The sequence below is a fragment of the Haliotis rubra genome, unplaced genomic scaffold (genome assembly GCF_003918875.1).
Source record: "Haliotis rubra isolate DU_JTF1 unplaced genomic scaffold, ASM391887v1 Scf84, whole genome shotgun sequence".
In the NCBI taxonomy this organism is placed as follows: domain Eukaryota; kingdom Metazoa; phylum Mollusca; class Gastropoda; order Lepetellida; family Haliotidae; genus Haliotis; species Haliotis rubra.
In genome coordinates, this window is record NW_025767568.1 from 1,367,352 (window position 1) to 1,382,917 (window position 15,566).

Sequence of the window (15,566 nt, forward strand, 5' to 3'; positions counted from 1 at the left end):
AACTTTTACTAAGGAAAAGTATTAGTTTGAAAGCCTATGCGCACAGTCTAGCACAGACTAGCATGAGTGATTAAAGATCCTGTACGGGTAAAGATCTTACCCGTACGTGAAGGGGTCGCAACTCATTTATGATAAAGATCTTATCATAATCTATGGGTTGTTATAGATATCTAGTAATAAGAAGATACTAGTTTATCTGAAGACACATGAATCCAGATAATTCAACTTGTGTGAGATGGAAGTAAGACAAGAAGTGGTCCCCCCATTCTCTTCCCACAGAGGTTACTTGTCATATCTTCCTACGAACCTCTGTTCTAATACGGCCATATTTCCCGGTTCTCGTAAAATCCCCTAGCGGCAAAAGATCGCAACACGAATTATCTCCCTTCTTTCTATCCAATCAGAACACGTGTTACATCGACTTAGATACAACTTGACTAACACAAGCAAATGTGGGGCCACAAATATCCCCCATCTGCCGGGGACTTGTGTTGATGTTACACACAAGACGTTTAATGGCTAGCTTGTCCGTTGTCAACGAGGGCGATGGAGACGCCACTGATCCGCCATAACATGACTGAGTTCTGTCTAGAAGAAACGTTTGCGCATCGCGCAGGGGAAGAAGTTTAGTTTTCTCGAAGCATACGGAAATTACCGAGGCCTTGCGAATGATCACTTTTGAAACAACGTCGCTGATTGCACAACTAAATCTGATTGCCTCCAATCACCAGTCTTGAACGCTCACACCATGAAAGGGCCGTATTAGAACAGAGGTTACGTAGGAAGATATGACGGGAGTAACCTCTGTGGGAAGGGAATGTTCCACTACCATTCGCAAGGGAAAGGGAGATAAGCAAAAGGTCATCAGTCAGGATAAGTATAAAATATCAATTTTACTTGAAAAATTACATACTTACAAGACAAAAATTTTTTAGATTGTTTTTGGCCCCATATACGCTTCATAAATTGCCAAAAGCAAAATACTTTGAGTATTTAGAAGGAATATTGCTTTGACTGGTGATTTTATTTTTATTTTTTTTCCCTCCTGCCTTTAGGTTTTCTGAGGACAAAAATCCGTAAAACAAGAAATAGAATTGGTCTGGCCTAACCATATATTGAAACTATTGAAATATGGAAGCATTGTGAATGCTGCAAGTTAAAATGGCAATAGTTTACTGACAAGTTTGATTCTAGCACTCCTATATTCCTATATGTAATTTGTTTCATATATTCCAAGTTTTTTTGTTTATAGAATTTATTTGTAGTATTTGACTCAAGTACTGCATTGTGTTGTGTTCAAACTGGGGTTGTAGTTGATAGTGGTTTTATGTTTGACCCAAGCATAGTTTTTTATCTCTAGAGTCATGTTTGACCCTAATGGTAGTGTTTGACCCAGGGTGGTATTTGACCATACTGTTCTGTTTGACTGAGGTGTCGTGACTGTAGTGTTTGACTCCAGTGTTGTGTTACAGGAGCAGCACACCGTGTTTGTGGAGACACACTTGCTGGACCAGGTACGTGTGGTGTGTCATTGATCATGAGTGTTGTGTTACAGGAGCAGCACACAGTGTTTGTGGAGACACACATGCTGGACCAGATACGTGTGGTGTGTCATTGATCATGAGTGTTGTGTTACAGGAGCAGCACACAGTGTTTGTGGAGACACACATGCTGGACCAGGTACGCGTGGTATGGCCGGGGCAGGTTCTCCCTCTCTGGGTGTCCAAGTCGGTCTGCATTTTCCTGAAAGTCGGTAAGTCCCTGACACTGTACCTGCACCCAAACTTGGAGTCAAACACTTGGTAGTTTGATGTTTGTTGTCAGTCAAGTCACACATATTATAGCCAATCTTGGGTGGTGGGGCTGTCTAGCAGTTAAAGCATTTGCTCATCAAGCTGAAGGCCCGGGTTCTATTCCCCACATGGTTCCAATGGGTGAAGCCCATTTCTTGGGTCCCCCGCCGTGATATTGCAGCAATATTGTTAAAAATGATGTAAAACTTAACTCACTCACTCACTTATAGCCTAACTAAAGTATACAGTATGATAACATTTCACTCACGAAATCTTTGTGGAGCATCTAGGGCAGAATGGATGCAAAGTAGCCCAGGGCTGTTGTCAGAGCCAGTTACAATGAGGGTGAAATGACTGCTCAAGACAGATCTTATGTAGGACATTTTCAAGATTTCCTGAATTTGTAAGAGGTTGTGTCTTTACCAAAAATGTCTAAAACCATGTTACTGTGTCACAGTAGGTGCTCATGCTGTCAACCATTGGTTTGTCTGGCCCAGTGACTTGAGACAGATCTTATGTAGGACATTTTCAAGATTTCCTGAATTTGTAAGAGGTTGTGTCTTTACCAAAAATGTCTAAAACTATGTTACTGTGTCACAGTAGGTGCTCATGCTGTCAACCATTGGTTTGTCTGGCCCAGTGACTGAGCCACCATGATGTAGTTGCAGTATTACTGACCAGTGAATGAATGACTGAGTAGTTTTACGCTGCTTTTAGCAATATTCCAGCAATATCACGGCGGAGGACACCAGAAATGGGCTTCACACATTGTACGCATGTGGGAAATTGAATCTGGGACTTCCGTATGACGAGCAAACACTTTAACCACAAGGCTACCCCACCGCCCCTATACTGACTAGAGTTCAAGATAAGCTAGATATGTTAGGATCAATAAGGAAACTCCGTCAGTAGTGTTACTGCCTTAACAATAGGGTACTGCCTAGTCAGTAGCGGTACTGACTAAAACAACTAGACAGTAAGTTTACTGACTGAATTATATTTTCATTTTCCCTCTTATTGCCTAAGTCAGTAGTGTTACTGACCACAACATTTCCAAAACATTTAGATTGAAATATACATTTCTTTTTTCTCCATTGATGGTATAAGAGTGAAATACAGTGAACAAAAAATGTGAAAAGTTATGTTATCTTTACCCAAGTAGTTTTGAGTTGCTTGTGTGCAACTACAGTGAAACCTGCCAACACCGGCACCTGTCTAATCCGGCACACTGTCAAAACTGGCATAAAATTTTGGTCCCATCTTACAACGATATCATGATCATTAAAACATTGTCTAATCCGGCACCTGTCTATTCCGTATTCCGGTACGACTTTCCTGTCCCAACAAGCAGTTTTAACTGTAATTAACACTGTCTAAACTGGCATGGGTATGAGCAGTCCAATCAAGGACCCATAATCCAATACACTAATTAATCCTCTTGGCATGCTAGATAATCAGGAATAAGTGATTGCGCGGTGAATCAAACGCTCATAGGATTACCACGGTTATGCTGTATAAACCCTGCGGGATTGCATTAACTGTTTTCAAGTGAGTGACGCGTAAAAATATTGACGAGTGTAAATGGCAGCCATGTTGGAAAATGATCGTCACTGTCTAATCTGGCACCCTGTCTAAAATGGCATTATATTTCGATCCCATGGGCTGTGGGTTTAGACAGGTTTCACTGTATATTATGAAAATGTCCTGACAGTGTGTGTCAAATTGCTTTCATGCTTGATGGGACATGATGGTCAAAATTTACCCGGCTTCCTCCAATTGTGTGCTTATTGTTTTAAGTATCCTGTTGTTGTTGATGTTATGATGATGCTTCTCACAACACGCTATGTATACATACCTCTCATCCATACTTTGACAATGGCGTAAGAATCTACACCAAAATGTCGCTCTATGCACAAACAAAACGTTGGTATCCATAAAGATTCTTTGTTTACTCATCAACTTCTCTGTTTACTCATTGGCATTGAATGCCAATCAAACAATTGATTATATACAATCTGCTGTGTTTAAGTAGGTATATTGATTAGAAGCGGTGGGGTAGCCCAGTGGTTAAAGCGTTGGCTCTTCACACCGAAGACCCGGGTTCGAATCCCCACATGTGTACAATTTGTGAAGCCCATTTCTGGTGTCCCCCGCCGTGATGTTGCTGGAATATTGCTAAAAGCGGCGTAAAACCAAATTCAGTCAGTCAGTCAGGTATATTGATTACTGCAGCTTCAAGCAATAGTAGTCTAGAAGATCCAGGTTAGAATTAATCTTCAATATTTGTCGTAAGAGGCATCTAACGAGATTGGGGGGTTAGGCTCGCTGACTTGGTTGACACATGTATCAATGCTCATGATTGTGGTTGTCTGGTCCAGACACGATTTTTTAAAGACTGCTGCCATATAGCTGGAATATTGCTGAGTGCGGCGTTGAACAACAAACCAACCAATTCAAACAAGAAACAAGAAAAAAGCAAAAAAGACCACAAATCATCACATTCTGTTTCTAGTGAGCGTGGACCCTGTCTCCTCTTGCGCTTTGCTGGACAATGCCACAGAAGTCATTGTGGCGCCGAAGGTCAGAAACCATGCCATGGATGATGGAAGGTCATCCCAGGAACGGAACATGTTTGGTCAAGAGCATGGTAAAAAGCCAGAATCGTTTGTCCGACAGAGGAAAAGCAAGAGTGACCCGTACCCGGGAACGTATGCCAGCAACGCCCAGACTAACCAGCGGGAGCTGGGGAGGAAGATGTCTCTTGCCAATGAGTCTGAGAGACGTGAACCCAAACGTCTCATCAAACGTCAGTCATCCATGATGGAACATTTCTGGAAGTATATGTATTCGTGGTTACCAATCAGCGACTATTACACATCTGACAAGGAGACAGAGAAAACATCATATGATATAGAGAAGAAAGAGACATTTGTGTTACAACGACACAATTTCGTGTTTCGAACACAAGCAATGAAGTTTCTTTGCAATCCCGAAGAGCTCTTGAGTACGTCAGTGTTGCAGAACATGCCAAAGTCATTGTCCCGAGCAAAGGCTCGTAAGAAGCACCAGATGAAGAATGCCCCATCAACTCTTGATCCTGAGTTCCTGCCTGGCCACCAGAACCTTGTCAAAGAACAAAGTACTGCCACTCCAGAACTGTTCCAACCGTCGATGGTGTTTGTTAAAGTTGATGATGTGTTAAAACAAACAGAGACAAACTTTGTGCAGGCCAATCTTCCCCGAGTCTTCTATGCACAACTGAGGAAGCTTTCTTCTCCCAAGGAATCAGGTACGGAGGAAAAGAAGAAGTCGGACGTGAAACGGACGATGTCTGCTGGAGGTGCAGATAAGAAAGGCACCAAGCCTCCTGTTGCGAGGGCTGCTGAGAATTCGGCCACCGATGGGGAAGGGGATGTGTGTGCAATAGTCCGTGTAGTGACCATTGAGCGGCAAGGATCGTTGTGTGATAGCCGCTGGACCAACTGTGTTGAGAGACTGCTTAAGGAGCAGCCATTTCTCAGTGGACATGTCATAGTCCCTGATCTTTTGAGACGGCAGATGAAACTGGATGTAACTGGACGAGTCTGGTTGCAGACAGTCCGGTCTGAACCGGTCGCAGTCAGGAAGCTGCAACTTTATCCCTTGTCTGTTGTGGTAAGATTTTCTCTGTTTGCAACTATATTTCTTTGACTTCAAATTTGTCCTAATTATTTACAGAATTGAGGAAACCAACCATTTGACACCCTTGGAGCACCAGGGATAAATTATCCCCAAAGTGCTTGAAAAAAATCTATATTACACTTTTGCAAAAAGAGAATATTGTCAACCGCAAAACTACAGCTTACTTTTTAAACAAAATACCCCCCATAATTGATGGAAAGATTTGAATTGGCAGCTGTAGCTAAAACGATCTCAGCCAACCACACCTACCCTCCCCAAGCCGATTACGAAAACCCCACCCTGGAATATCAAATGTTTGGTGCTTTCCAGTCTGCAGTGATGTTTTGCTTGAATATTGATGCATGCAATAAAAAGTTCACAGCCTAAACACAACAGATGATCATGTCAGCGTGCACTTAATGCAATGTGTCCTGTTCCTGTTCTCAGCCTCGTCGTGTCAGCCCACATATGATCGTGCTGGCGTTCAAAACGTGGGTGCGACATTGTACAGATGAAGAGCACCCGCTGGTTGTGTTCCAGGGTATCATGGTCAAGTTCATGATTTATGCAGGTGGGTGATCAAGTTGATGATTTATGCAGGTGGGTGATCAAGTTGATGATTTATACAGGTGGGTGAACAATTTGATGATTTATACAGGTGGGTGGTCAAGTTGATGATTTATACAGGTGGGTGAAGAAGTTGATGATTTATACAGGTGGGTGGTCAAGTTGATGATTTATACAGGTGGGTGAAGAAGTTGATGATTTATACAGGTGGGTGGTCAAGTTGATGATTTATACAGGTGGGTGATCAGGTTGATGATTTATACAGGTGGGTGAACAGGTTGATGATTTATACAGGTGGGTGAAGAAGTTGATGATTTATACAGGTGGGTGGTCAAGTTGATGATTTATACAGGTGGGTGAACAAGTTGATGATTTATACAGGTGGGTGGTCAAGTTGATGATTTATACAGGTGGGTGAAGAAGTTAATGATTTATACAGGTGGGTGAACAAGTTGATGATTTATGCAGGTGGGTGGTCAAGTTGATGATTTATACAGGTGGGTGGTCAAGTTGATGATTTATACAGGTGGGTGGTCAATTTGATGATTTATACAGGTGGGTGGTCAAGTTGATGATTTATACAGGTGGGTGGTCAAGTTGATGGCTAATGCAGGTTGGTGGTCAAGTTGATGATTTATACAGGTGGGTGGTCAATTTGATGATTTATACAGGTGGGTGGTCAAGTTGATGATTTATACAGGTGGGTGGTCAAGTTGATGATTTATACAGGTGGGTGGTCAAGTTCATGATTTATGATTTATGCAGGTGGGTGGTCACAGGGATACCTAGAATCCTGTATTTGAGGGTACCTGGGACTCATACTCTAATTTTCAGGGGTCCCGGACTACAAGATGGGGGTCCCAGACACTTAAATATTATATTATTAATACTATGTTATTGCATTGTGTATCGTGATCATCACATTGTCACAGTAATTAAATTGCAAATGATACCATAACCTGGCTAGTAGCAGACTCAGTGATAGCTTATTGTTACTTGATCGAAGTTTTTACAAAAGAAATAAATTTCTGCATCCCTGTGGGGTCACTCATCAATTGCGTTTTGTCCGTTGTAAATTTTTATGAGTATAGGAAGCAGGGCCTAGATTTTCAAAGCTCTCTTTGCGCTAAGATAGTCGTAAGTTAATGTTAATGTATGGCACTTACAACTATCTTAGCGTTAAGAGAGCTTCGAAAATCTAGGCCCAGGATTTCACGTTCCGTAAATCCCTGGTGGTCAGGTTGATGATTTATGCCGGTAGAGGATCATGTTCATGATTTACACAGGTGACTGGTCAAGTTCATGATTTATGCACGTGGAGGGTTATGTTCATGAATTTGCATGCTAATGATCAAGTTCATGATTTATGCAGGTAGAGGGTTATGTTCATGAATTTGCATGCTAATGATCAAGTTCATAGTTTATGCAGGTAGAGAATTATGTTCATGAATTTGCATGCTAATGATCAAGTTCATGATTTATGCAGGTAGAGGGTTATGTTCATGAATTTGCATGCTAATGATCAAGTTCATGATATATGCAGGGAAATTGTTCATGTTCATTGTTTAATTATGCTAAATGTAAAGTTCATGATTTTGGCTTGCAGGTTGTAATGGTCAGAACCTATGCCGATATGTTCAAATGTTCTGGAAGTCTGTATTATCGTCATGATTGCTGTTAATTACAAACCACACTTTCCAATTTTAGGATTGTAGACAGTTTTGAGTTGCTAGAATTATTGAGAGGCATCTACAGTCTACATCACCTTTATTGAACAATAACAGGTCAATGTCCATTGTGCAGGACTTCACCTTGAGGCCCAGTTGACCTTCACCCCTGTGGACAACGATGGACAACAGCAGCAGTACATGTTCCTTCAATCCGACAACATTGATGACATGGTGATCGGGGTGCAAAAGGATGTCCCTAAAGATGACACCGTCATCAGCCCCTTCTTGCCCTTCCGATTTGTGTCTGACTTTGACCCGATGGTCCCCGTGATACAACTCAGACACCTTGGGTGGGTACTTTATATCTCATGCAGCAACAGTACATAGTCTCCCGGGGCATCCAGGGGTGTCTAGGGGTGCCCAGGGGCGTCCAGGGGTGCCCAGGGGCATCCAGGGGTGTCCAGGGGAGTCCAGGCGTGTCTAGGGGTGCCCAGGGGCGTCCAGGGGTGTCCAGGGGTGTCTAGGGGGGCATCCAGGGGTGTCCAGGGTCGTCCAGGGGTTTATTTGGTGAATTTTGAGTGGTATTTTCACATATGAATTGTGAATGGTTTTTAGCAATTGAGTTGTTTAAAGGATCAATATGTGTCAGTGTAGTGGTTTTTAAAATGCCTTGTTTGCCATGCTGATGGCTGATAGAAGTTCATCTAAGGACATGACTGTGATAAGAGATCAATGTCTTAAAATACTTTTTTCAAACATTAATCTTAAATCAAAATGAGAGAAGAGTAATAAATTAAGTTTAGAAATTAACATTACAAGAGCATTTGATGTCATATATGTTTTGTTATTTTTTCAATAATCCTCACCAACATGCCCTTTTACATCATAGACTGCCCTTTTCCATTAAGTTACCCTGCCCTTTCTGAATGATAGAGGGAACACTAGTTCAAATAGTTTACATTGTGAATCCTGGTTGATGCAAAAATATTTGTGTTGACATAAATGAGGACAGTTGATATACGTGGCACAGCAGATGGAGTTCACGGCAAACTTTGTTAGGGTATGTCTGACAGAAGATGTGTATTGTACATGCAGTGAAAAGAAACAAATCTAATCTCAAAGAACATGACAGTTGCAATATAAAAAATGGTATATGTATAGAAACGTGTTCAAATGTATGTTAGATGGCGGTTGGTATGTCCATTTACTGATCTTGAATATATCCAGTTCCTCTCAAATTGGAAACCTTATTCGTCAGCTTGTCATAGGAGGCGATTAATGGCGACTTGGTTGACACATGTCGTCGTATTGTAACTGGTTACGTCAATGCTCATGATGTTGATCACAGTATTGTCTGGTCCAGACTTGATTATTTACAGACCGCAGTCATATATCTGGGATATTCCTGAGTGGGGCATTGAGCAAAAAACAAACCAATTCTGATCCAGGCTTCATAGTATCCATATGTCATTACAGAAGGTACACAGTTCTAGATTTCTGACAGCTCAGAACAAGTCCAGAGTGATTTCGACCTGTGAAGGTCCTGGTTAGAATGAGCCTTCTGTAACCCATGCTTGTCGTAAGAGGCGACTAACAGGATCGGGTGGTCAGGCTCGCTTACTTAATTGACACATGTCATCGGTTCCCCATTGTGCATGTCAATGCTCATGCTGTTGATCACTGGATTGTCTGGTCCAGACTCAATTATTTACAGACCGCCGCCATATAGCTTGAATATTGCTGAGTGCGGCATAAAACTAAACTCACTCACTCACTGCAGAGGGATTTTAAATCAATCACTCAATGTCCGTTAACACGATGAAGGTATAAGCAAATACTCAGAAACATTGTGTTCTTTATGATAAGGAAGCTGCCATCAGTGAATTTCTCTGCCTTGTGAGTCCTGTCTTTGTATTTTCAGTGGGATAGACAAACTGGCTGGGCAGGCCTTGTACCACCTGGAGGCTTGTCTTGGTGCCAGGAAACTGTCCAAGACCATGTTTGTCAGCAGCCCGGGGCTACATAACGGCATCCTCCTGATAACGGGACCGAAGGGATCGGGGAAGACCTCCTTCGGGAAGGCCCTCTGTAGGCTGTTGGCCGAACTACCTGTGATGGCGCATACAGTGGTCATTGACTGTAAGCCTCTCAGAGGTAAGTCCGGGTCTGAAGACCGTGGGGCAGAGTGTAGTAGTGTTTGTGTGGTTGTTTGTTGTTGAACACTGAGCTCTGCAATATGGCGGTGGTCTGCTCTAAAGAACAGCATGGGTTGCTGAGGACCAGTTTTGTCCTGGATCTTGACGGATCAACGTCTGTGTGGATGTTTGTGTTCAGTCTGGGATTCTGGGTCAGAATTCATCCCCAGAAACCTGTGCTGGTCGTATGTGACCATGGGGTCAGACTCAGTGACTTGGCTGACCAATTGTCCTCGTTACTTGATGGTCTGGGCCCCGTTCCTCAAAGCAATCGTAGCGCTACAACAGTCGTAAGTCTATGTTAAAGTATGGGAGCTACGATCAACTTTGCGCTACGATAGCTTTGAGGAACGGGGCCCTGGACCTTTGCTTGAAATTACAATCATTGTATTGTCTTGCTCTGGTGCATATTTTTTTAATTTATTTATGGCCTCTAAATCTGTAAGAATCCATATATCATATGTTTTACATGATTCTGTTGCACATATTGCCTTTCTACTACCTCATTTCAGTACTAGGTGGAAACAAGTTTTTGGTCATATCCTAGATATCCTTGTGTGACATCAACAAGACAAAATTCATTTATAATTGACCCTTCCACAAGGTGGGAGCACATGATGGATGAGGACTGTGCTGTTCCCAATCCAGTTATTCCCTTAAAAATTGGCTGGGAATCTTAGGTGGAGTTGGCTGGGTGGGCCTTAACATGTGAGACAGAATAACTCTTTGAAATATCAAATTTAGTAGGAATTTGTAGTTTTCTGTGACTTGATTAAGTCCGACTTGACCACTCTTGTCATCAGGTAAGAGGGTCGAGAATATGCAAAAGGTGCTGGAGAACCTGTTTGATGAGGCGGCATGGCGGCAGCCAGCAGTCATCTTCCTCGACGACCTGGACGTCATCGCAGGGGCTGCTTCTGGTCCGGAGGCTGAGATGTCGGGGGAAGCCCTGTATGCTTCTAAAGTGGCTGAGAGTGAGTCTTTACAATCTGTTACCCATAGTAATGGTGCTAAGATACACCAGAAACAAGGAAGATTAGAACACATAAAGTATAGATTGTTTCTCAATTTATCGAAAATTATCTATTTAGTTGAGAATCCCAGATAAAGGGCCTCGTTCCACACAGGGACGTCAGCACTAGTCTGACCATAAGTCACCTACTTTAACATAGCCTTACAATCATCATAGTTCTAAGATTGCTTTGTGAAAGGGTAGCTGTAACTCCCATACTTAGTCAGCCTTATGATCATCGTAGCTCTAAGAGTGCTTTGTGAAAGGGTAGCTGTAATACTTAGTATAGCCTTATGATCATCGTAGCTCTAAGAGTGCTTTGTGAAAGGGTAGCTGTAATACTTAGTATAGCCTTATGATCATCGTAGCTCTAAGAGTGCTTTGTGAAAGGGTAGCTGTAATACTTAGTATAGCCTTATGATCATCGTAGCTCTAAGAGTGCTTTGTGAAAGGGTAGCTGTAATACTTAGTATAGCCTTATGATCATCGTAGCTCTAAGAGTGCTTTGTGAAAGGGTAGCTGTAATACTTAGTATAGCCTTATGATCATCGTAGCTCAAAGAGGACTTTGTGAAAGGGTAGCTGTAACTCCCATACTTGGTATAGCCTTATGATCATCGTAGCTCTAAGAGTGCTTTGTGCTATGGCCAATGTAACTTCCATTCTTAAGAATAGCCTTACGATGATTGTAGCTATACGATTGCTGTTTGTTAGGGTGACTGTAACTCTCAGACTTTAGCATAGCCTTACGATCATCTTAGCTCTAAGAATGCTTGTGGAACATAGCCCTGTAATATGATTTTTAATATCCAGTCTAACCAGAATTATGATCACTTTTTATTATTATTATAGGATATTTATATAGAGCACATATCCACGCACTAGTGCATGCTCAAGGCGCTGGTATTTTCCCCTCGATCATTGGATGTCAATCTGAACGGCACATCTTATTATCAATCTCAGCTCCCTGGGGATCATACAACTCTTGCTGCCACAAGGCACACCGAGTTATTGCGGCTTTCCCATCCTTACGAGGTACCCATTCACAGCTGGGTGACTGGGACACAGTACTTTGTCCAAGTTTACTTCACATTGCTGTACCCGCAACTGGGTGTTTGCACATATTCATGTGGCCACCATCTGGTCAAATACCAACGGTTCTTTTAAGTGCACAGGGTTGTGTACTGTACACTAGGGGTTGTGACAACACTGAAAGAGTCTGCACACAAAGTTGACTCCAAGGTTTTTACACCCGGTCACAGGTGGGCTTGATCCCGGCACCTCATGCTCGCTGGATCACTAGGCTGGCACCTTAGCCAGCTCGCCCACCACGCCCCACAGAATTGTACTCAGCTGTTCCTGTGGTGGCTGGTGACCACAGATCGGAACTGATGATGCCATAAACTGACACAAGGATGATATTACAAACTGTTCCAGTGATTCAGAGTTTGGTGAAGTTTGAAATCAACAACAGCAGCCACATAGCAGTAATGGCCTCCAGCCAATCAACTGCCTCGTTACATCCAAGCCTGATGTCGTCCAGAGGTGCTCACTTCATCCAGGAAACGGTCACCATCAGTCCGCCTGACAAGGTAGGAGTCTGTGGAATTCTCTTGTAGGAACACGATGTTTGAAAGATCAATAAAGGAAATATATGGCACCAAACAGATAATTTCAGTGTGTGCCTTTGTGAAAATATGCGTGAAAAGCCTGCTTTGAATTGGTTTTCAAAAACCCATGCTTGTCGTAAGGAATAACTAACAGGATTGGGTGGTCAGGCTCTCAGGCTTGACTGATGCATGTCGCTGAAGATAGATGCTGATGATGTCAGTCACTGGATTGTCTGGTCCACATAGGTGGATCCAGAAAGTTTGTCCTGAAAGTTTATTAAATGACCATTGGAACTCTCGCGAAAATGAAGTGTGCATCCCCACTTTCTCAAGAGTGTGCAGCCCCCATTCTCAAAAAGCTGTATCCGCCCCTGGTCCAGATACATATATTTAGAGACGTCATGATACAGGTGAACTATTGTGATTGCAGAGCTAAATACACAAGCAAAAACGTCATAGATTTCATGGCACATAAGACCCGTGAAGATCTGGGTTAGAATATTGATCTTCAGTAACCCATGCTTGTCGTAAGAGGCAACTAACGGGAGCGGGTGGTCAGGCTCGCTGACTTGGTTGACACATGTCATCGGTTCCCAATTACGCAGATCGATGCTCATGCTGTTGATCCCTGGATTGTCTGGTCCAGACTTATTTACAGACTGCCGCCATATAGCTGGAATATTGCTGAGTGCGGCGTCAAACTAAACTCTCTAATTATGAAATGTTTGCTAAGACAAACTAGATATTTCCTGTTTTCAATATACTGTCACCAGGCAACAATTTTGTGAGAAACGTGCCTATAATATTATTGCATTTGCAACATCCGATTACATATAAGTCTGTAGGGCTATAGTTGGTAAACGTAAGTGTAAAACAGTATTTTCAAACTAACCAAGTTTCTAACCACATAGGGGGCGGTGGGGTAGCCTAGTGGTTGGCTCGTCACGCCGAAGACCCGGGTTCGATTCCCCACATGGGCACAATGTGTTAAGCCCATTTCTGGTGTTCCCCGCCGTGATATTGCTGGAATATTGCTAAAAGCGGCGTAAAACCAAACTCAGTCAGTCAGTCAGTCTAACCACATACCCTTATATCCTTGTGTGTTGCTAGCCTACTGTCACCAGACAATACTGTTTATTTAGTTTGCATTTCCCAGTACCATTGGAGGTGTGCCTGTTGCATGTGTATAATTGCAATCTGAATTGTAACCTGTAATTTGGCCTCTGGCCTATTCAGAAATAAATTCATTTCAAATTAATATTGAACAAGTAGCTTTAAATCATGTGCAACAAGCAAATTCCATCTTCAACCACTAGGCTACCCCTCAACCCTCTCATTAAGGCCAGACATCTTACTGAGGATGATTGAAAGCTCTGAGCCTAGAGTTTAGTTTTAGTTTTACACCGCACTCAGCAATATTCCAGCTATATGGCGTCTGAGCCTAGAAGAAATTGCATAATAGTTAAATTTGTTGGGGGCATTACGTGGTGGTGTATCCATAATTGCAAAATATCACAAAATATATTGTAATCAGCATTTCCTTTCTGAATTTACAACAACAAATTGTCACTTCAAACATGTGTCTACAGCTAACTATGTTACTTGTTCTAAAGTATTTGGGGCGGTGGGGTAGCCTAGTGGTTAAAGCGTTGGCTCGTCACGCCGAAGACCCGGGTTCTAATCCCCACATGGGTACGTGTGAAGCCCATTTCTGGTGTCCCCCGCCGTGATGTTGCTGGAATATTGCTAAAAGCGGCGTAAAACCAAACTCAGTCAGACAGTCTAAAGTATTTAGTTTCCAAAAAATGCTACACATTTTAACATGAATGTGTGTACCACAATATGTATCGTATTGTGACTTGTGTATCATGATATTGTGGCTTGGCCGGATTGTTTCCCCTTAGTTTTTGGTGGGCTGTAAGATCTCATTTTAAAAATATGTGGACTAATTGTGACGGACACAATGATCACTAGATTGGATGTGACTTGTTTTTGCTGCAGGTTGGGAGAAGAGATATCTTGTCTTCCATCATTCGAAACAAGACTTGCGTTTCGGCAGCAACATTCAACGCCATTAACATGGACGACATCGTCAACAAGACAGAGGGTTTTGTAGCTCGTGACCTTGAACATGCTGTGAACAAGGCCATTCATGCCAAATTCCTTGGAGATGGTAAGTTACGTGTAATCACTCATTGAACAAGTGTCCATCATTGGGGCCCAGTGGTATGACTTCACTGTGCAGAGTTGCTTGCCTTTACTGCTGATCATGTGTTTGAATTGCTGGATTCTTTTAATTATTGGCTGATCTGCATCGTACTCACTCACTCACTCACTCACTCACTCACTCACTCACTCACTCACTCACTCACTCACTCACTCACTCACTCACTCTCTCAAGCAACCACTCACTCACTCACTCAGAGGCAGTTGGGTAGCCTTGTGGTTAAAGCGTTCGCTCTTCACGCCGAAGGCCTGGGTTCGATTTCCCACATGGGTACAATGTGTGAAGCCCATTTCTGGTGTCCCCCACCGTCATATTGCTGGAATATTGCCAAAAGCGGCGTAAAACCATATTCACTCAACCATTCATTCAACCACTCATTCAACCACTAACTCAACCACTCACTCAACCACTCACTCGAACACTCACTCAACCACTCACTCAACCACTCATTCAACCACTCACTCAAACACTCACTCAACCACTCATTCAACCACTCACTCAACCACTCATTCAACCACTAACTCGAACACTCACTCAACCACTCACTCAACCACTCACTCGAACACTCACTCGAACACTCACTCAACCACTCATTCAACCACTCACTCGAACACTCACTCAACCACTCACTCGAACACTCACTCAACCACTCACTCAACCACTCATTCAACCACTAACTCGAACACTCACTCAACCACTCACTCAACCACTCACTCGAACACTCACTCGAACACTCACTCAACCACTCATTCAACCACTCACTCGAACACTCATTCAACCACTCACTCGAACACTCACTCAACCACTCACTCAACCACTCATTCAACCACTAA

At 42.8% G+C, this 15,566-nt stretch overlaps 1 protein-coding gene across 1 annotated transcript in view; it reads left to right on the forward strand.

Moving 5' to 3' along the window:
• Positions 1–15,566, forward strand: part of LOC124262458 (peroxisome biogenesis factor 1-like) — a 58,131-nt gene that overhangs the window by 9,186 nt on the left and 33,379 nt on the right. Inside the window, 8 exon segments of the mRNA XM_046696965.1 lie at positions 1,639–1,753; positions 4,306–5,447; positions 5,901–6,024; positions 7,824–8,040; positions 9,612–9,844; positions 10,689–10,859; positions 12,334–12,488; positions 14,508–14,679. Coding sequence (XP_046552921.1) covers positions 1,639–1,753; positions 4,306–5,447; positions 5,901–6,024; positions 7,824–8,040; positions 9,612–9,844; positions 10,689–10,859; positions 12,334–12,488; positions 14,508–14,679 — 2,329 coding nt within the window.